Source organism: Lactuca saligna, chromosome 4, assembly GCF_052625555.1.
Source record: "Lactuca saligna cultivar CGN05327 chromosome 4, ASM5262555v1, whole genome shotgun sequence".
Taxonomy (NCBI): Eukaryota; Viridiplantae; Streptophyta; class Magnoliopsida; order Asterales; family Asteraceae; genus Lactuca; species Lactuca saligna.
The window spans coordinates 6392890-6415370 of NC_136420.1; the positions used below are offsets into that span (position 1 = coordinate 6392890).

At 34.2% G+C, this 22481-nt stretch overlaps 1 protein-coding gene across 3 annotated transcripts; it reads right to left on the minus strand.

Annotated features, from left to right (window-relative positions):
* Positions 1 to 18836: 18836 nt before the first annotated feature.
* On the minus strand, positions 18837 to 22012 carry LOC145041117 (uncharacterized). Of its 3 annotated transcripts, none has more exons than XM_078989049.1 (9): positions 21847 to 22012; positions 21065 to 21409; positions 20924 to 20957; positions 20642 to 20848; positions 20462 to 20551; positions 20314 to 20379; positions 19863 to 19954; positions 19550 to 19597; positions 18837 to 19081 (listed from the first exon to the last, which is right to left on the minus strand). In XM_078989049.1, exons 2-9 carry the CDS (start codon positions 21382 to 21384, stop codon positions 18988 to 18990), a joined length of 951 nt encoding a protein of 316 aa, XP_078845175.1. In that variant the 5' UTR covers positions 21385 to 21409; positions 21847 to 22012; the 3' UTR covers positions 18837 to 18987. The 3 variants fall into 3 exon arrangements, with proteins under 3 accessions (XP_078845175.1, XP_078845176.1, XP_078845174.1); XM_078989050.1 differs by having other exon boundaries at positions 21813 to 22012; XM_078989048.1 differs by lacking the exon at positions 21847 to 22012 and having other exon boundaries at positions 21065 to 21805.
* Between the last annotated feature and the right edge of the window lie 469 nt (positions 22013 to 22481).

Below are 22481 nucleotides of genomic sequence, written 5' to 3' on the forward strand. Positions count from 1 at the left end.
GGGCACGTTCCCTGCATATTGTTTTGTTGGCACCGGGGTTGTAGGAGTTGTGGCGGGAGCAGTAGCAGCATGAACCGCCACCATTTGTTTCTTTGAAGGTTCTTGCGAGGTTTGCCCCTTTCTCTTGTTCCAGAATTTCTTCTTCTTGTTGTTTTTGTTATTGTTGTCGTTGTTCCCTTTGGTTGGTTCAGCTACAATAGTCGTTGATCTTGGCAGACGCCATGATCAACGAGAGATTGCGCCAGTTCCTTGGCGCTGTCGAAGGTCATGGGCTTGGAAGCTAACACACTTCCTCGTAATTGGGGTGATAATCCCCAGATGTACCTCTCCACTTTTTGGCTTTCTAGAATCAACATCCCTGGACAAAGTGTTATCAAATCGCTGAACCTGTTGGTGTAGCCTGCGATGTCCGAGCCTACCATCGAAAGGCTCCACAATTCTTGTTCAAGCTTCTGAATCTCGCCTCTTGGGCAGTATTCCCGAAGGAGCATTCACTTCAAGTTTTCCCAACCCATGGAGTTCGCCACCACTAGGGTTAGTGTCTTGACATGGCCGTTCCACCATGTCAAGGCGCGTTCAGAGAATGTACGGGCAGCAAATTTTACTTTGCTTTCTTCAGGGCATGCACAAATTTCAAATACGACTTCCGTTTTCTCTATCCATTGGGACAGAGCCAATACTCCCCCAGTCCCATAAAAGGGAATAGGTTTTCCATTGGTGAAGTCTTTGTAAGTGTAGACACCGGAACGGCCTTGACTTGGGCCATTTGTAAAGCTGTTTATTCCTCCTCCTGACCCATTGGTGCTCATTTGAGCCATCGTCGCGGTTACAGCGGCTGTTACAGCAGTTTGGAACATAGCTGCATCCATAGTTGGAGGGGGTGGTGGAGGTGGTGCTGGAGTTGAGTTTCTGCGTGTTGATCTACGAGGAGGCATGTTCTGGTAGAGAAAAATAAGAATGAATACTATAAGTTTCTAAGGTTTGGACAATAGTATGTTAGTTGTATTTTGTAACTTGTTTTGACTTTAGTTTATGGTTTCAGGGTAGGCATAGAAATTTTTAGTTAACCCATAAGTTTCTGAGATATATAATAAAGAAGAATTTCCTATTAATATATATATATATATATATATATATATATATATATATATATATATATATAGGTCACACCCGTGGTGTGTTACATATCTTGCTTGGGAAAATTTGACCTACCTAGAGGTCTCCGATTACAGTTACAAAAGGAAATAAGCGAAATGAAAGAGAAACTTTTATCCGAAATCCTATTTTATAACAAAATTGTTGGGGCTTGAACAAGCTCTACTTGTGGCGTTTGGAGCTGGATTCGGCATCTGACCGTTTGACTCCCATCAATCGCCTCTCGAGATCTGCTTGTTGTTCTTTCATCTCTCTTATTTCATCTAGAGTCGTTATCATTTGGTTCTGAAGTGTCCCCGTGTAGATTTGGGTATTCTCATGTAGTCTTTCCAAAAGGCGGATGTCAGCGGCGTTACCTTGGGTAGCAGCATTGATCTCGCGAACTCTGGCTGCTTGTTGGTTTGCCTGGTAATTCTGGTGAGCTATAGCGTTCACGACAACATGAAGTGCTCGATCAGCTGAGCCTCCCCCACTGACGTTGTAAAAATCCCGACACATGCCGAATGGAGGGCGTACACCTTGCTGACGGCTCCAGTAGTAGAGGTGGCTTCCCCAGATGGGGATGGGTCCCGGTTGATATGGTCTGATTACGGGTGGATGGGGGATGGGAGGGTCGATTACTTCCGGTTCGGAGTCTGTTCCGCTAGAAATTTCCACGATCTCCTCGTCGACGTCGTATTCTTCTCCGACTTCGATTTCGAATTCTTCTTCGACTCCCTCCTCGAACTCTTCTTCGACATCTTCTTCGATTTCCTTTGGGTCTTCCTCCGGGTCTTCTTCTATCCAGCCGCCGTTACCTTGGTTTAGGTAGTAGGGGTCTCCCGGTAAAGGAAATCCGGCCATTTGTCTGTACTGGGATAGAGGTATGAGATTTTTATAAGAAAAGAAATTTCTATTTAACGACTTCCTATGCCTATCTATATTTTTACGGAGTGCAAATATTTTATCGTTCAATTATTTTTAACAATAGACTTATAGTATTTCAATTTAGCGAATCTAGATTTTATAAGTTTTTGGCTTGTTGACTACTACGACCATTCCTCGACGTACATTGGTCAACTCCAGGATAAATATAGTTGATCAGGCTATATTTATTCTCGATTTGATTACATACCCCAAGGCCCAATCGTGGTATCGCAACTTGCCTTACTACTTTTTAGAAAAACTTGTCATGATACGAGACTGATACATGCGGGTAAAAATGTATATATTTAAAGAGAATATATTTCTATGAAAATGTTTTATCAGAGGGTTTTTGGTTCCCGTTGCATTTATAGTTTGTATATCTTATGTGGTTTGATATACTTAGTTCACTATAAACAATGCTCTGATACCAATCTGTCACACCCCCAAACCAGAATGGCGGAAACATTCGGGGGGTGGATGACTTCACGTAGTATCACAACAATTGAATATTGTAAAGAAAGTAACACAACCATCATATATATATATATAATGAAAACGTATATTGTTGCGTTATACATGTTATCAAAAGAATATTACAATATGATGATAAATGTTCAATAATAAAAACATCCTTTGTGTTCCTTCTCCCAAAAGCTGGTAGTTACCTGTATCACTGATTCCCTGAGAAATACAAGTGGTTTTGAAAAAGTGTTAACAATTAAGTTGGTGAGTTCATGAGTGTTTCGGGTTGAAAAGTATATCCTTTTTGGTAGGAAATTGGTAAACGAGGTTTTCAGAAAATCCAATATTTTCTTGTAAGTGATTCAAAAAGTTTCCAAAGTTAGAATGTGTTGGTATCTTTTATACTTGAATGATAAAAACAACTTTGTATGAAAAATATTGTAGAAAACTGCAATGCACATATGAATCTCGTAAATCAATCTTGTTTTATACTTTTTATGTGAGTTTTATAACCATACTATTGACACTGACGGCCTGTAACAACATTCTTCAGGTGTTGCAGTGTTATGACATTTGTCACCCCAGACCTGCCGGTCTAACTATAGCTAGTAGTTTAGGTGCGGGATTGTCAATCTCGTATAGATCTATACACAAGTATCACGCTCTCCCTCCAAGACATTATGGTATATAATACAGGACTTGAAGTGCATACAAAAATGTACATTGAAGTTTGAATATCTCACATTGCTTAGTATAAGTAGATTTACAATGAAATGACCTTACTTCTTTTGAAAGTGTTTCGTTTTTCAAGATGTATATGTAAAATGTACGACTGACTTGTTAACTATACCCATTATAGTTTTTCAGATAGTATGTTCCATTTAGTAGAAATAACTTAGTGACATAATAGCTCTTGTATACATAAGTTGTTTGTATCGATATTCGAAGATAAAAATTTCCTTTATGTTTATAAAACGATACTTTAACGTGTAATGTACTTGTATTCCCCCCTAAAACATGAAAAGAATTGAAAAGTAGGGGTATGAACTCACTCGTTAGGTTTGAAGAGGGAGGCTAGAGTTGAGTAGAACTTCGATCGCGGATAGTTGCGTCGTCGGGGTCTTCGGGGATCTCTGCAGCGTAAATCTTTCGTCGGGGGCTCGAGTGCGGAAGCCGAGGTGAGGGGAGGGTCTCTGGAGCTTAGAAGTATGAGAGAATGACTGAGGAATTGTGAATGGTGTGCAAAAACTCGAGCTTATGCCATCTATTTATAGGGCTGGGAACCCCCGTACGCGGCGCGTACCTACGGAGTACGCTAGGTGTACACAGTACGCGGGGCGTACCTCGGTTACGCGGGGCGTAACAATGCGTCATGGCTTACGACTCCTGGCTAGCTAAGCGTAGAGTGGGCGGGCAGATGGGACTCGACTCTGGGTCTAGTACGCGGGGCGTACTCCCAGAGTACGCGGGGCGTAATGTGGCCTGTCCTCTTCTAAATTCCGTAACATTCGTGTACGAGCTCCATTTTTCGTGTTCTTTATATCCACGCGTAGGTGAGATTATGCTCTACAACTTTCCTTTAGACTCCGTCGGCTAGTTTTGACTTTATTTTTAATGACATAATTTTAAATAGGCCGGGACTCCTAAAGTTCGTTAAAGATTTATAGGTTCTTTATTCGGCGTCGGTTTCCGTTTGTCTTTTTATCAATTTGCTCCTATTGTGGAGATCTTCAACTCTCATTTAGATTGCGTTAGCTAATTTACACTCGATCTTCAATTCGAGTTTTTAGCCCTCTACTACTGTTACGAAACTTTGAAAATTCGTAACTTCTTCATACGAGGTCCAATTTGGGCGATCTTTTTATGCACGCTCACCTTTCAACGAGATCTACGATTTTTGTTTAGATACTTAAGGCTAAAATGCACATTATTTAGATTTTACTTTTTACGTCAAATAATGTTTTAACGTCGTGTCGTAAATATACGAGTGGTTATAATTTCTTCAATATAACCCGGTTTTGAGCGTTCCTTATGTTTTCGGAAACCTTGATAGGTTATCTAATATTTGATGCATCCCAACTTAGATATTTGAACACTTTATTTTCAAAGTTAATTTAATTGTATTTGGCTTGTGAGCGTTACAATGCTTTTGGATAATATAGGGTTGTCACATGAATAGAGCGTGATATAGCCTCCAAAGGATTTCAAAAACGCAAAATTCAAATTCTAAAATGTGAATGAATGATGGGTAGTGGCCATTAAAATATTTTTGCCGATATATTAGGATTCAATTGACTCGATTAATGGACATGGCGACATTGATGACGGATTACTTCGATCAAAACTGACTTTAAAAGATTTAATAATATTTTATTTATAAAAGGTTGTACTATAAGCTTAAAGACGTTGACGTCTTAAAAAATTATTATTATTATATTCAATTTATTTTTAGAAATACTTAGATTTCTTTTATAATATATATATATATATATATATATATATATATATATATATATATATATATATATATATATATATATATATATAATGAAACCATATTCTAGGATATATGCGAAAGATATAAAATGTGTTGTTTTAAAGGAAATATGTAGGCTCCATTGTGTTTTATTTATTATATGTGATTGACTTGACCATATTATCACAAAAAAATAAATGGAATTGTCCATGAAAGTACAGTACGATACAATGACTTCCTATAATGTTGAGTTGATAAAGGCTATATTTACCTTTGAATGGAAACTACTAATAATGATGTGTAATTTTTATTTCATTAATTTTTTTTAGGGATAATGACTTGAAAGGGTAACCGACTTTCGATTTTTGTTACATTTAGTTACTAAACTTTTTTTCATTATTTATTTGTCATTGAACTATTGAAACTGTTTACATTTTACCCTTATGACCGGCTGTTACCGATCATAAGGGTATAATGTGAACAGTTTTAATAGTTTAGTGGCAAATAGATCACGAAAAAAAGTTTACTGACTAAATGTGAACAAAATTGAAAGTTCGTTTCCTCTAAAAAGTTCAATGACTAAATGTGAACAAACTTCCTATTCCTATTGTATTATGTTTTAGCAAAATTATTTATTTTTGTTTAATTGTAGCAACATTTGTTGATCAAGAAATCTATGAAATAAAAAAACAAAATGTAATATCTGGATTTCCAGATATCATAATTTAAGTATTTTTCTTTTGAGTTAAGAAGAGAGACTCGACGAGTTGACGCCTCAACTCGTCGAGTAAGGTCGCGACTGATGACTCAGATTAATGAATGGACTCGACGAGTCGGTGAGGCGACTCGACGAGTCCACGCTGTTGGCAGAAACCCTAAATCTTTTGGGCCCGAGCCATATTTAAAGGCACTTATGGCCTTCAATTGCGACTCGTCGAGTCCACACTGTTAGCAGAAACCCTAAATCTTTGGGCCCGAGCCATATTTAAAGGCACTTATGGCCTTCAATTGCGACTACCTTTCCCATAAGTGGGAACCCTAGCGAGCTTGAGTGTGTAGAGTGAGAGGAAGAGCTATCTTGAGCTTTTTGGTGTGATAGATTTGGACCCTTCTAGGTCTAGAGAGCCGAGAATATGAAGCTTTAGTAGAGTAAACCTTGGGGTTCGAAGTTAGGAAGAATAACCTTAACCAACAATGTGATGGAATAAAATGATGAGAGATATGTGATGATAGAAATGTGATGATAATTAGGTAAATATATGATGGTGAATATGTGATGTAGGATGAAAGGAGATACCATAACCTTAACCAGCAATGTGGCGATGTAGTAATCTACCAGAGTATAGATGGCGACCACGGACTATTCTAAACAACCTAGTTGAAACACCAGCAGGCCCATAACCTGTAGGTGATGAATTACGATTTCAGACGATGTTGTAACTACGTATTCATGCGATAATACTCTAACCTTTACTATGAATTACGAGTTCAGACGATGTTGTAACTACATATTCATGGGATGTCACAAATTTCGCATGTTAAACCAATGGTCATAATTCACATCAGTGAGAATGGTTCATTTTTTTGTAAAACCAAAATCAGATTGGAAATTTTGATTTTTTATTTTGGAAAATGTCAAACCATTGGTTCTTTATTTCGGTTTTGGTTTTTTGTTTTTTTTAAATATATTTTCAGGGTTTTTTTTTCATAGATTTCTTCATCAAAAAATGTTGCTACAATTTAACAAAAATAAATAATTTGGTAAAACATAATACAAGAGGAAGTTTGTTCACATTTAGTCATTGAACTTTTTAGAAGGAAACGAACTTTCGATTTTATTCATATTTAGTCACTAAATTTTTTTTCGTTATCTATTTGCCATTGAACTATTGAAACTGTTCATATTTTACCCCTATGACCGGCTGCAAGGGTAAAATGTGAACAGTTTCAATAGTTCAATGGCAAATAGATAACGAAAAAAAGTTTAGTGACTAAATGTGACAAAAATCGAAAGTTCGTTACCCTTGCAAGTCATTATCCCTTTTTTTATTAATAACCCAAGTCATGATGATGCAGAATAAGGTAGAAAAAGAAAAATATAAGTATTAGACCATATTAAATGGACAAAAGTTCCAACATACCCGATTATAATTATTATTAAGTTGAACGGTGTGGAGCTGATGGCACCACAAATTCAATTTATTGATAGTGATGTTTTTGCATTTCTTTTACTATTTTTAAAAAGACTAGTGTAACGCTCGTAAATGAGGGCTAGTCAATTTAGAGATGATAAGCTTCAAAAATGATTTTTTGATGGAAGATTATTAAGAATGATTAATCTTAACTAAGTTATAGTATATATTACAAGGACTCTGTACATATAAAGAACACCGAAATCTGAGTTATAACGAAGAAGTTATGACTTGTCGAAGTTTCGCGACAAAACCGACACGACACGGCGCCATGTAAATAGTGAATTTACGTTAGAGCGATATTTGGCCTTGGCGATCTAACTGAAAGTGGTAGAATACATTAAACCGAGTGCGTGCATGAAAAGAATGCCCAAATCTAACTTCGTATGAGAAAGTTATGATTTTTCGAAGTTTCGGCTTAGCAGTGTACAACCCGAAGTTCGAATATGAGATCGAACGATATTTAACCAAAACAATCTAAACAAGAATTGAAGATCTCGTTGATAGTAATCCAACAGTGAAAAGACAAACGAAAACAGACGACAAATGAAGAAGTTATGAGTTTATAACGGAGTTTTCCTGTCCTGACCTACTAAAAATAATATAAAAATAATATAATAAAAATAAAGTTAAAATTAGCCGACGAAGTCGAAATGAAAGTTGTAGATCTTGTTTTTACCTACGCGTCGATATAAAGAACATCGAAAACGAAGTTCGTATGCGAAAGTTATGAATTTGTGAAGTTCGGGGCGCGAAACCCCAAAACTGTCAGAGTTTACGACGTGAATACAGTGTTCATGACGTGAACTCAGTATTTATGACTTCTGGAGCCTGACAGACACAAGTTGCGATGACGCACCTGATGACTATTGAACTCACGACGTGAATATATGAGATTCACGACGTGAATCCAGAAAAATGGCCTTATAAATAGAATTCAAGGGGCAGCTGAGTTTGATTGCTCAATCTCTTCTCTCCCACTCCCGATACCCTCTCTAAGCCCTATTTTAACCCCCTGAAGCCCCGACATCATCCCGAGACACGAAGCGAGTCCCGAAGCCCGAAGATCCCGAGAAGAAAAGAGTTTCCGAGCCGAAGCTCTGCTTGCGAGAAGTCCGATGTGTGAAGATCTTCCAGATCTACCGAAGAATACTACTTTTACGAGCCATAGTGCTGTCCGATCATCTTCTGAACAAGTGAGTGTATAGTCCCTTTCTTAACACGATTTTAATACAAGTATTGTTTGAATGTATTAAGTATATGTTTTATGTGAGTGTATAGTCCCTTTCATAACACGATTTTAATACAAGTATTGTTTGAATGTATTAAGTATATGTTTTATGTGAGTGTATAGTTACTTTCTTCTAACATATAAGTATGAAGTATTTGCTATGAAATACGTGCTATGTGTTTATATATTGTGGTTTGTTTGAGATGTTGGTGGAATGGATGAACTATATAGGTTTTAATGAGTTAAACGATATATGTATTTTGTAACTACAAATATGTTAGGTAGGACATGGGTAGATGAGATCCGTGAGTATGGATCAGATCGAGAGATTAGTTTAGATCCGTGAGTAGGGATCAGATCAAGAGGCTAGTTTTAGATCCGTGAGTATGGATTCGACCAAGAGGTTAGTTTTAGATCCGGGAGTATGGATCAGGTAAAGAGATAAAACTTGTTATTAGTCTGAGAGTATAGATTAAGACTAAGTTAATTGTCCCTAGTCCGGGAGTATGGATTGGGCACAATTATTGATTCGGGAGTATGGATCAGATCAGGATTAAGGTATAGTTAATTGTCCTTATTTTGGGAGTATGGATTGAGTACAATTATTGATCCGGGCGTATGAATCAGATCGGGAGGTTTGTTTTAGATCTATGAGTATGGATCATGTAGTTTTAGATCTGGGAGTATGGATCAGGGGAATAGGTTAGTTTTAGATCCGTGAGTATGGATCAGGTGAAAAGCTTAGTTTTAGATCCGTGAGTATGGATCGGGTGATGTGACATCCCCAAAATCACGGCCAGAAAAAGACCGATTTTGTTTATGCTTTGTTTAAAATTCATAGTAACATTTTAAATAAAAGTGTTGCGGAATTTGTCCCAAAACAAAATATGATAAAGATTTATCAAAAGCATTTCCATAGAAATGTATTTCATTAAACGACTTGGGATGTCATGTTCGTACAGATCAAAAGCATAAACAGTACAATATAAGCCTTACTACATTATTTCATATCTACAGGCCTATATCCGTAATCCCTCGTCTAAACATCATATCTATGCTCAGGCGCCACTACCTGTAATACATAAAACTGAGTGGGTCAAGCTTGGGAGCCTGGTGAGCACATAGGGTTTTCAACCCACAATAAATAAGTTTATTAATTCCATCAATCAACAATAACCCGATTACCCGTTCCCGTTATCCTCACATTACGTCCCTAAACACCTATCATAAGGGACTTATCCTAAGGATCATCATCGGGATGGACACTACTGCTAAGGGGGGTTTTCAGCAATAAATGTCCTAAAGGCAACCATGAGGGGGATGGAGTACACCGGTGAACACATCGTTCACAAACACCTACAGGTTGCGAGCCTGCCAGCGTTCCACTGGACTGTCTAGAAGAGTCTGTGGTCGTCATCTATACTCCGCTAGATGACTGGATCAACAACAACAACATCGATGCCTCTCATCATTTTATCACACATCACCTATTACATCTTCTCATGTTTTACCCCAACATTTTCGTAGATATAAAATACATATACAGTTTAAATCATTGAAAACATGTATAAAAACGTTCATCCAGCATAGATAGCAAGTATTCAGATAATATGCACACACATAGTACGTAATTTATATAAAATACTTCATATATTTGTGTAAGCTGAAAGTAACTATGCACTCACCTAAAAGGTGGTGACTCAGCACTCGGACAACGCTTCGATACTCTCACAACGATTTTCCTTCGATAAAACCTAGTATCGATACCACTAGGGTTTAGTCTAATGATAACCGCGACAAATTAATTGTCTGACTATTATTATTATTATTATTATTATTATTATTATTATTATATAAGCGTTAATAACACTCAATATAACTCATAATAATAGCTCAAATAATTATTTTAAGGACCTAATAACATTTCTATAATTATTTGAAAGCTATATTAAAATTTGCGTAAGCGTAGCACACTTACAGTGAATTTTATCAAAAAATAGAACTTAATTGGAGCAGCGTTTCGTAACCGAAAGACTCATTTTTCTCGGGACTCCGAGAGCCTCGGGGCTTCCCTAGGGTGCTAGGGGTTTTATCTAGGGCTTAGGGGGGTTAAGAGCACTTAGAGAGAAAAAGTTTTTAGAGAGAGAGTGAGTTTTGGTGTGAAAATGAGGGCTGCCTTCGGACCCCTTTTATAGGCACAAAGCCTCGGTCTACGCTGGGCGTCCAGCAGCGCTACGTTGGGCGTAGCTCGGATATGGTTGCCAGCTCGCACCAGCTGGCTTGTACTCGGACTCGGAAGGGATAAGAGCGAAGGTACGCGGGGCGTACATACTGCGGACGTGGGGCGTAAGCGAGGGGTGGCGTGTCGCAATCTGAAGCGACTTCTGAGATCATCATCGGACGGTTGTGGTGCTGCCATGTCATCGAATTTGCAACAGACTTCGCAATTTCGAGTTACAACTTCAAAAATTCGTAACTTTCGCGTACGACCTCCGTTTTTGACGTTCTTTATATCCACGCGAAGGTGGGGACGTACTCTACAACTTTCGTTTAGACCCCGTCGGCTAATTTTGAGTTGATTTTAAATTTTATATTATTAACGGGTCGGGACAGGATTGGTCCGTTAAATCCCCATAACTTCTTCATCCGACATCCGTTTTCACCCATCTTTTTCTCGTTACGCTAATCTCAACGAGATCTTCGGTTCTTGTTTAGGTCGTGTCGGCTAAAAATCACTCGATCTAATATTCGAATTTCTGGTTGTACACTGCTATTCCGAAACTTCGAAAAATCATAACTTCTTCATACGAAGTCAGATTTGCGCGTTCTTTTTATCGGTGTTCTTAGTTTAACATATTCTACGACTTTCGTTTAGATCGTTAAGGCTAAATCTCACTCTATCGTAAATTCACTATTTACGCTTTCCGGTATCGTGTCGGTTGTGTCGCGAAACTTCGACGGATCATAATTTCTTCGTTATAACTCGGATTTCGGCGTTCTTTATATGTACGGAAACGTTGAGACATATTCTACAACTTTATGTAGAGATATCAGGCTTATGTCACACTTTAATTTTGACACTTATTTTTATTCTTTATTAATTATACATTTATAATTAAATTATAAGCACATAAATACACATAATTCACATAAATTGACAAATATGCTTAGCCCTGAAACCCGGGGGTTACAGGTGAAGAGGATAGTTTTAGATCCGTGAATAGTGATCAGGTAAGAGGAAAATTTTAGATACGAGAGTTTAGATCGTGTCGTTGTGAGGATCGATGGGTTGGGATAAGAGTTCCTTGTGATATAACATTGTTTGTTGAAAACCCTATATGCTCAGCAGGCTGCCAAGCCTGACCCGCTCAGTTTTCTTTGCATTACAGGTAATGGCACAAGAGTATAAGTTGGTGGATTTGACGAGAGATTTTGGATTATAGATCAGTAGTTATAAATAACTGTTGTAATGTCTATTTTATATTGTTTATGCTTTTGGTCTATATCGGAACATGACATCCCTAGATTTTGTTATTTAATGAAAATACATTTCTTTAAAGAAATGTTTTGATAAATTCTTATCATATTTTGTTTTGGGAACAAATTCCGCAACTGTTTTCTTTAAAAGATTACTCTGATTTTAAAGAACGAAGCATAAACAAATCGGTCTTTTCTGGCCGTGATAATGGGGATGTCACAACTAGGGTATGGTGTTTAATTGCAAATCTAAGAGAGAGAGAGAGAGAGAGAGAGAGAGAGAGAGTCACACTTTACTGTCGGTGGATAGTTACTGCCGATATAGTGTCGCCGTCAAAAAAGGGTCATTGTACAGTGCTTACCGCTGATAAAGGTAGCCAAGTCAGCATACCGATGGTAAAAATACCATAACACCATCTACCTTTACTACCCGTGTATCTATTCCAAATAAAGACCATCAAAATAATGCATTCCATTGTTTTTGCATAGGAGTCCATATTCCTGTTAAAAACTGTTATTCCTTAATTTCTGCACCATATTATTCCATAAAGAATGGATATTAAGATTTTTCTTTTCTTAGGACAGTGACCCCAACTCGCAACAAAGTTAATCACCTGTTGAACTCGAGAAAAACTATTGTCATTTATATCACACCAGTTTAGAATCGTCCTCCAAACATTAGCAACAAAGTTGCAAGAAATCAATAAGTGTTCTACATTCTTCGTCTGTTGATCACATAGTGATCACATAGTGGACATAAGATACAAGGGATATTTACCCTTTTGAACTAAGAGCACTAGCAATGGGTATTCTTTTCGGATATGCTCTGCATATAAAGCAAATAATCCTTAATGGAATAATTTTGAACCAGATCATCTTACACATAGTGGATGTGGCCAGACTCTTATCAAATTGCGTGCCTTAAAAAATCAACATGAAATCTTCCATCTTTGGCTAAATTGAAACGTTACCCATCATCTTAATCACCAACTAAAATTACTTAGCATATTTGTGTTAGTCGATGAAGTTCATCCATCTCGAGGTTGGTACGGGGTTGTCTTACCCAACTTCGGTTCATACCATCTTCATTCCTTCTATCAGCAATCCAACTGTAATGTTTATTGATTTTTTTTTCGTTGCATGATGCAGCAGCAATAGTATTTTCAAGGAAGGAGTAAAAAAGGTAAATACTCTTAACATTTATATCTTGAACAAATTTATAAACAATAATTATTGCTTTTATCCATTGTAGCAGTTAGGTTTTTTTTTTTTTTTCAATTATGTAGCAGCAATAGTATTTTCAAGGAAGGAGTAAGAAAGGTAAATACTCTTAACATTTATATATTGAACAATTTTATAAAAAGATAATTATTGCTTTTATCCATTGTAGCAATTATTAAACATGATATCACTCATCAAGCGGCAAGTGAAATCGAAGGTTTTCAAAATCAAAAGTGAAATTGGCTCCTACTTTTTATGCCTATAATTATTTCTATCCATTAAAATTATGACAAATCATAATTCAATTTTATTTTATTTGATATATTCCTAATATAGTCTTAATGAGTTGGTTAAAAAAAATATGGAATGATAACACTTGTCATAAAATTATTAGGTATCAACATTTATAAGGATAAAAAATAAGAATCAATTTAATTTTTCAAAGTGAAAAGATAGATAATTACAAGAGATGGTATAATAAGAAACTAAAAATCATATTAAGTTTTTATATAGAAATATAAAAATAAAATTCTTTATTCGCTTTTTTGGTACCGTGATGTTGACATGTTGTGTACTAGTTCGTTTAAGTAACATAAAAGTTTTATTCTTATATATCGGATGAATATTTCATGAATGTCATTGACAGAGATCCATGATGAACTTTTTACGTAAAAACATGTTGGACATTTGCTAGTTGCTACTTGAGAACGCAATAACTTAATAATACGAGAAAAAAAAAAAAAAAAAAAAAGGGAAAGTCACTCTAGAGTCAATACGGGCCGGCTGTTTTTTAGTTTTATAGTTTTTTATTAAATTTTATGCAAACCACCAACAAAATCAAGATGGGCTGCTGCTATTAAATATTTTAAAATTCAAGGCTCCGCAGCCTCTTGTTCAACAATGGACTGCTTGTCTTGCGATTTGATGATATTATTCTATTTTACATTTTATTATTTCTTCAAAACTTCAAAATAGTTGGGATAGTTGTAAAAGGTACAAACATCACTAATAATTTTATTCTATTAAAAGATATTTAGAACTCTAATTGTAAATTATGTATCTAACTTAACCATTTATCATGTAAAACATCATATATTTTTTTTGAGTGAATACACGTTTTTTATATTGTCCACACGCAATCATGGATTCACGTTAAAAGCATGTGACCATCAGAACTCTAATGAACACGTCCATAATGCCACTCACTACCATGGCTATTTGAATCTAAGGATTTTGAAAAAGGAGTGGATCGAAACCGAATATATAAAATAACAAAAATAGAAACTACTATGATCTAGAGACTAGAGCGGTTCGACTATGGTTTACAATCGTTCAACCCCTTACCATGAATTGATATAAACTTACAGTTTCAAATACAAAAAAAATACAATTGTTAAAAAGATGCCATATCAAATACAATTGTTTTATAATAAAGAACAGTTGGGGTCTGTTTAATCTCAATTGTGATTGCTTAAAAGAAAGACCAATTTGGGCATTTGTGCCAAACTAAGAGCCGACTTTTAAAGGGCTTTAAAAATGGGAATCGAACAGGAAATGGACTTTTCAAAAACTCTTAAAACATGCTTAAAAGAAAGACCAATCCAGGCATGGTTAGCTGGTTTGGTCAAATCCATATTAGATATGTGATAATGGGTGAGCGTACTAAAAATTTAACAACGTGCACCCATGCATTACCGCACACAGGGCACAATGTGATATATGACACTACGGTGCCTCGGGTGAACACCGCCTTTTGTTTTCTTTACTTTTTCCCAACCACAATGAGAAATCAATGAATCTTATACCTGACCTCTTTTTTTTTGGTTTGCTTTTCTTATTTATACAATACAAGAGCCTTTAACATATAAAAAGTGATAGAGGATCATTTTCTAGATGAAAGGGGAAGTGATGGAGGAACGCGACTACACTGAAAAACAAAAAGTAGGAGGTGTGGAGAAACAACACCAATAGAAGGATAGCCTAATAGACACGTATGAGTATATTTGGTAAGAATAGTTGAAAGTTTAGATTTTATTTGGACTTGAAAGTTATTTTTTATTTATTTATTTAGAAGTGTTTGGTAACAATAGATATAAAATTTATTAAATTTTAAAATATGTAAAACTATCTAAACTGACATCTTAATAGAAAAAAAAAACAATATCTTTATTCTTTAAGCATAAATAATATTGTTTTAATAGAGTTTATTTAAATGTATTTGAACTAGGAATATTTTGTTTTAAACTAAAAACTTTAAGTTCATTCCCCCCACACGATGATTTCAACCTTTTTTTTTTTAGAAAAACTAAAAACTAAGTTCCTAAAAACTATCAAATATTCTTTAGGTGCATTTGGTTGACAGGAAAGAAATGAAATTCGAGGGAAAATGATTTCAATTCCTTCAAATTCATGCGTTTGGTTGGACTTTGAGAAGGGAAAAGGATTCCTAAATGAAATAAATTTTCTACCATATGGAGGAAAATGAATTTCTTCCCAAGTTGGATAGAAAACATTCATTCTCATTTAGGAAAGTGGCAGATTACAAAAATGTCCCTTGTACTTATCAGAAAACCCACCACCACTATCACAGATCACCACCACCATTGCCACCATCACCACCATTGTTGCCGCCCCACCGACTACCACCACCACCATCACTGCTGCCACAACCACTGCCACCATCGTTGTTGCCACCACCGCAACCACTGCCACCGACCACCATTACCACCGTCATAACCACCACCCACCACTACTGCTGTCGCCGCCACCACTAACTACCATCATCGTTGTTACCACCATTGCCACCACCACCGACCACCATCGCCGCCACTATTGTCGCCGCCACCACCATGACCATTACCCACCACCACTTCCATTGTTATCACCCACCACCATCGCCGCTGCCACCACCACCACTAATAACACTACCACCACCACAACTACCAACACTACCACCATCACCGCTACCACCACCACAGCCACCAGCCGTCGCTACTACTACCAGCACCATCACTGTCATTGCTATCGCCACAGCTGACACTGCTACCATCACCATCACTTCCGCCACCATAATTAATGTCACCGCCACCATCACCACCACTGTTACAGCCACCCACCACTGCCCCCACCACCACTGCCACCACCACCGAAATTCTACTGTTTTTATAATTTTCATAATGTATTTTTACATATAAGTTAGAAAACAATATAAAATTAAGCAAAACATGCAAAAATGATAATAAAGGCATTTTACATGAATTATAATTTTATTTCCTGCAAACCAAATAGATTCTGGAATTAATTCAAATTTCATTTCCTACCAACCAAACAACATATGAAATTTGATTTAAATTCCTGACATATTCCTTTTCTAATTCCAATTCAAATTCATTCGGTAACATTTTGCGAACCGAACAACACCTCTAAAACCATTGTTAAACACATCATATTCTGTTAAAAATTTGGAATTAATTAAAGTATTAAAGGTTCTTTGTATAAAATCACATACTAACTAATTATATTCTGTTAAAAATTTGGAATTAATGAAAGTATCAAAGCTTCTCTGTATAAAATCACATGCAAACTAATTTTTGGTACCTTAAAAGATAATTGTATCAAGTTTCAAATCTCACTACTCCCGTTACAGATTTTCAATATGGTCAAAGATGGACGTACAATTTTATAGTAGAAGTCTCAAAGAAAACATTAGTAGTGTCACAATAGTAAAACAAAAATCAAAATTTTTTACATTGCATCCAAAATAACCCAGAAGTTCCACTGGGGCACCATAATAAAACTGCCAATAATTATGGTAAAATGTGTGTTGAAGAAATCATTATTTTTTGAAAGTAACTACTAATATTGTTTTTTAGTCGGGTTAATCGTGTAAAAACATTATATTTTCATTTTTTTTTTTCTATTTAATGTTTTAAATCTATTTTTTATTTCAAAAAACCCTTACATTTTTCGTTTCTTATTTGGCTATTTTTACCAAGTTTATTGACAATCTTTCAAATTTACATAATTTTTTTCAAAAAAAAAAATAAATAAATAAAATTGGAAAGGGATATGTACACTAAAATCCAAATATTTTTCATCGATTTGACAAAAAAGTTTTAAACTTTATTTTTTTAACAGTAAAGTTTTAATTACCGACAATTTTTGATACATTTATCACTTTTTTCTAGTTAATCGGTAATTAGAACTTTATTCTCAAAAAAATAAAAAATAAAAAAAAATTTAGGATTTTCTTGTCAAATCGTGAATTAAAACTTTATTGTAAAAAAAAAAAAAAAGTTTAGGACTTTTTTTTGTCAATTGTTGAAAATATTAAGACTTTATTGTATATATCCTTTTCTCTAGACTATCATACCATTTAATTTCCGAATATTTTCAATAATTTGACAAGAAAATCATAAACTTTACTTTTTAACAGTAATATCCTAATTAACGATTTGACAAGAAAATCGTAAACTTTTTTTTTTATACAATAAAATCCTAATTACCGGCTAACTCGAAAAAATAGTAAATGTATCAAAAATTGTTGGTAATTAAGATTTTACTGTTAAAAAAAACTAAAGTTTAGAACTTTATTGTCAAATCGATGAAAATATTAGAACTTAGTATATATATCCCTTTTGGAAAACTCTCACATTTGAGAAACTTTTTCTTTCTTAGCATCTTTTTCGTTTTGGTTCATGACTTTCCTTTTTTTTTTTTTTTGTCATTGTTGTTGTTTATGATGTTTTTAGTGAATTTTCAATAGTAAATTCTGAAAGAAATATTAATTTCTTTAGAAAACAAATAGAAAGTTTGTTGTGTCTAATTCTAAACTTCAATCTATATTTGGAATCTAATTTCAGCTTTTATGTTTTCCCTACAAAAAATATTTGTAATCTCAAAGAATCATAATATATTCCTATAAGATTCATTTCCCAAATCAATAGTGATAAGAGTCTACAAATATTATAAAACATAATCTAAGATCTCAAGTTGTTTGTCACCTACTAGCTGCTACCTATGAACATCCTTCAAATTTCAAATTTTTTGTATTTATTTTTCTAACAAGAATTGGACACAACAATCTTTCTTTATTTTATTCGGATTTTAATCTTGAAAATCATTAAGAATATCTTAAAAATGAACAATAATGGAAAAGAGGGGTACCATAAATCAAAACAAAAAAATTGATACAAAAGGAAAATTTTGTCAAATATAAGAGTTTCTCATAAAGAAATTTTTTTAGGGCTTCTTCGAGAAAAAAAAAACGATTTTTCTGGGAAAAAGATTCTATAAAAACGTAAAATTACCGATAAACCTGTTAAAATAGTCAAATCACGAAAACAAATGTAAGTTTTTTCTAAAATTAAAAAAATAAATAAATAAATAAAACAAAAAATCCCAAAATATAAGATTTTACACAATTAACCCATTTTATTCTTTAGGATCAAAATAGTCAAATTAGAGAATCATGTAAATAGTTACTTATAAAGATTATTGAATTAAATGAAAATTTATATAAGCATCTCTAACTTTAAACACCTAATATTTGATTATCTTATTTTTCAAACCTAAACAACCTTGTATATATCATGTTCTTTGTTTTTTCGTGGTTCATTATATTGATCTCGTTTCCATTTGAACTTTATAGATAATAATTAATTTGTCAAATATTAATATAACCGTTTAATAAAAATAATTTAAAAACTGCCATGCATTTTAACACATTAACCCTTCTGACCCATTCTAATCAAGTCTCTTTATGTTTACACAACTACCATATTAGTGAAGTATAACTCAAATCAATGATGTTACCTATAAGTATATTACAATTGACACTTCTTTTACATGATGGATGCTCCAAGATTTTATGAAAACCTTGACAAAAGTAACTGCTTCCACTTAACTATGAGTGCAAAGATGCCAAATACAGGGACGTGGATTAACCCCAATCCAAAATACCTGCGGTGAATCAATTGACACTTCTTTTAAATCATTGTAAGGGCAATTTCGTCTTTTCAGTTGAGCGAAGGATCAAAGTCACAAGCAAACTATCTCAAAAGGACCACCAATCCAAAAAAGTCGTCCCAAAAAAATACATACCATAGGGACCATTTTTGCAGTTTTGTCATTTGTATATAAATGTTCAATTGTAATCTTTTGTATGGTATAAAATGATATAAATTATAAATGCTGAAAACTTGCTTAAAGCTATTTGAAGTGGATTTTGCATTTGGAGGTAGGATATAATTACAAAAAAAAGTATTTTATTATAATAATAATCTAACTTTTTGAATAAAACGGTTTCAAAAACTGTATTGACTCTAGCTCACTTTTGACAAATTTTTTTCCCTGCTTTTAACTAAAATTTTATTTTAAGTATTAAACATAACTCAAATCAACTTATTTGCAGAATAGAATATTATATACCAGATGTGAGCATATGAAGATGATAAGTCAAGGAAGGGATATGGCCACCTGTAATAACAATAAACAAGGTCAATTTTCTTTATATATTAAGTCAAAAAGATACATCTCCTTATACTAACTGTTTTTTTTTTTTTTTTAAAAACCATTAAGTCCATGGGTAAAGTGGCTGAATGGATAACGATGTCTGTGTGGGTAAAGTGTTGTATACATAAAGTGTGTTTCTTTTCCGCACCGAATAAACCATCTAAATGAAACCAAATGACCATTTTACCCTCACATTCCAACAAACAGTATTCATCAATTTCACGCTTACCTCATTGAAACACAAGCATGGAAAATCCACTGAAAGATGACAAACGAACATGTCCACAGACCAAAGTATGCTAAACGGAAGAATGGAAACCTCTGATAAACAACGCCCTTGTTACTTTTTCATTAATTTCTTTATTATAGCATCCTACTTTCATTTTTTTTCTTATTAGAACAAATTGTACTTTATAAAATCTACCAATTTCATCCAAATACAAACCAATTTTTTTCATTGATAAAATTAATTAAAGTTTTCAACAAATAGGATCTACATAAGAAAAAAAAAATCAAAGTACAATGCTAAAATTGGGTAAATTTTTAAAAGTATAATGACTTAATAAGAAAAAAAAAGTTGAAAGTACAATGTTGTAATAGAAAGAAATGAAAGTAGGATGCTATAATACAGATATAAACAAAACTGATTAAAAGTGGTCCATGAATAATTTGCAACTTACTAAGCGATTTAGAATCACATCAATGAGGAGGAGAACAACGTTAATCGAATGCAAGCAAACATTTAACTGTAACAAACAATTATTCAAAACAATATATAGAAATCAATCTATAAGCTTTACACCAAAAGTGAAAGAGTAAAAAGCTTACAAAATTCAATTTGTAAGTTGCAGGAGCAAGAAATGGATAGATTATAAACCAAAATACACCATCAGTGAGCCCCACAGCACCTCCACATATCTGTGCTTATAAAGATTAAAGAGAGAAAGTGAGAAATGAATTTCACAAATAAACAAACATAAAAATAACATTTTTATTTTGAAAACATGCCTGGAAGACAATTTGGCATGAATAAGCCCATATGCCAGCTGTCTTGTGTGTACTAATATCTCCATGGTTACTCAGTTTCATGGACATATGTTGAGGTTCCACACTCACTTGTATTAAAGAATCCTCTAAACCCACATCATTCATATTATCATCAACAACTTCATTCCAATATTGGCAACACCCATAAATGGAAAGTGAAGACGCAAGCTACACATGAAATGTGGATATTATAGCAATATAGTTTTTAATAAAATGATTAATATAATTGGCAACATTACATACCCCAAAATAGAAAGTGACCAAAACAAAAGTCCACCTACAAATCACCAAAAGAAAACAAGATATCCATGAAATCTAACATGTGTAATAAACTTAATTTGGATAAACAATGAAAGGGATAAGAGTTTGAAGTAATAAACTTACTGAGTGTAAAAGAAAAGTACTCTAGCTCCACCAATTACCAGATTAGAAATGATCAAAGCCAATAGTACACCAAAAGCAATTAATCTATAAGCAAGAAGCCAAGCAGGATGAATTACTCTCAAAGAGGTTTTCCAAGTTTCGTCCTCATACAAAATCCCAATAGGTTCAGTTTCATCATCTTGTTGGTGACGTCTCTTTGTGTTAAACACTTCATATTTGATTATTAAAATCGCAGCTGTTATAATAACAATGAGGACCCATGATCCACAAAGGAAGAACCTCCAATTCAACCAGTAACTCAGGGATGTTGTATCATCCATCAGTAGTCTCTGTAAATCGATGTTCCTGTTCATAAAGCTGTATGATTACAAATTCTAGCTTAATCGCCTAATTGGCTAAGGATCCGAATAACTTCTGTTTCACACCAAACGTCTAAATGATAATGAACCACCATGTTTGAGGTGGTAGTAGAACAGACACCAAATTCAGTGCATTTAAACTAATACCAACTAAGAAAGCAAGTAAACAAACCACATAGCATGAATATGTCAGAAAACCGCAGCGATGTGTGCGATAGATATCGAAGCAAAACTCCGTCAACAGCGAATTGCAGTTCAATAAAATGAAATTGAAAACGAATTCATCATTGTGAAAAATAGATTATACAATTACAAATATACATAAGTATAAATCTAGATATCTATATCTAAAATCAATGAGAAATCAGGTCAACTTAAAGAAATCATACCTGGAGGGAACTCGAGAACTGATTACTTATGTACCTGCGTTAGTTCATGGTTATCGATCTTCCACTGTTATGTTGTGATCACGGATCAGGAGCAAGGAGATTTGGGATTGGAAGAAAAATGCGACTAGCTTTTGCATAATTTGCAGTTAGTTGTTAATACCGAGACGATGCTCAACGAAATTTCATTTGGACCTTAAAAAATAAATGAAGGGAAATTAAATAATATAACCATATTTAATTGTATTTGAAGAAATAACAATTGTTTATAACAAAAATAACCGTTTAGGTCGAAATGTTATATTCCGGATAAAAACACTTTTTTTTTTTTGAGAAAAAAAAAATTCAAATTAATATTTTGGAATTTCGGACCAATATTTTGGATTCCGGAACAACTTAACATTCTAGATTCTGGAATTTCGAAAAAAAAACTTTGAAATTTCAAAAACAAATTTGAAATCCAATTAACAATTATGAAATTTTGAGAAAAAATTCATTTTTTATTTATATGTAACAAAAAGTTAAACAAATATAATAAATATGAACTATATACGATATCAATGCATAAAATCAGATATTTACTGAAAAACGGTGACGTTAAACACTTTAAAAATGGATATTTCATACATAAATAGAGATATCTCCTTAAAATATATATATAAAAAAATAAAA

Coding starts and splice junctions, on each gene's coding strand:
- LOC145041117 (XM_078989048.1), bottom strand. CDS start 21,417: ATGAACAGGAACATCGATTTACAGAGACTACTGATGGATGATACAACA. Junction 19,955..20,313: donor ATGTGATTCTAAATCGCTTA/GTAAGTTGCAAA, acceptor GTTGTTTATCAG/AGGTTTCCATTCTTCCGTTT. Junction 19,598..19,862: donor CATGCTTGTGTTTCAATGAG/GTAAGCGTGAAA, acceptor TTGTTATTACAG/GTGGCCATATCCCTTCCTTG.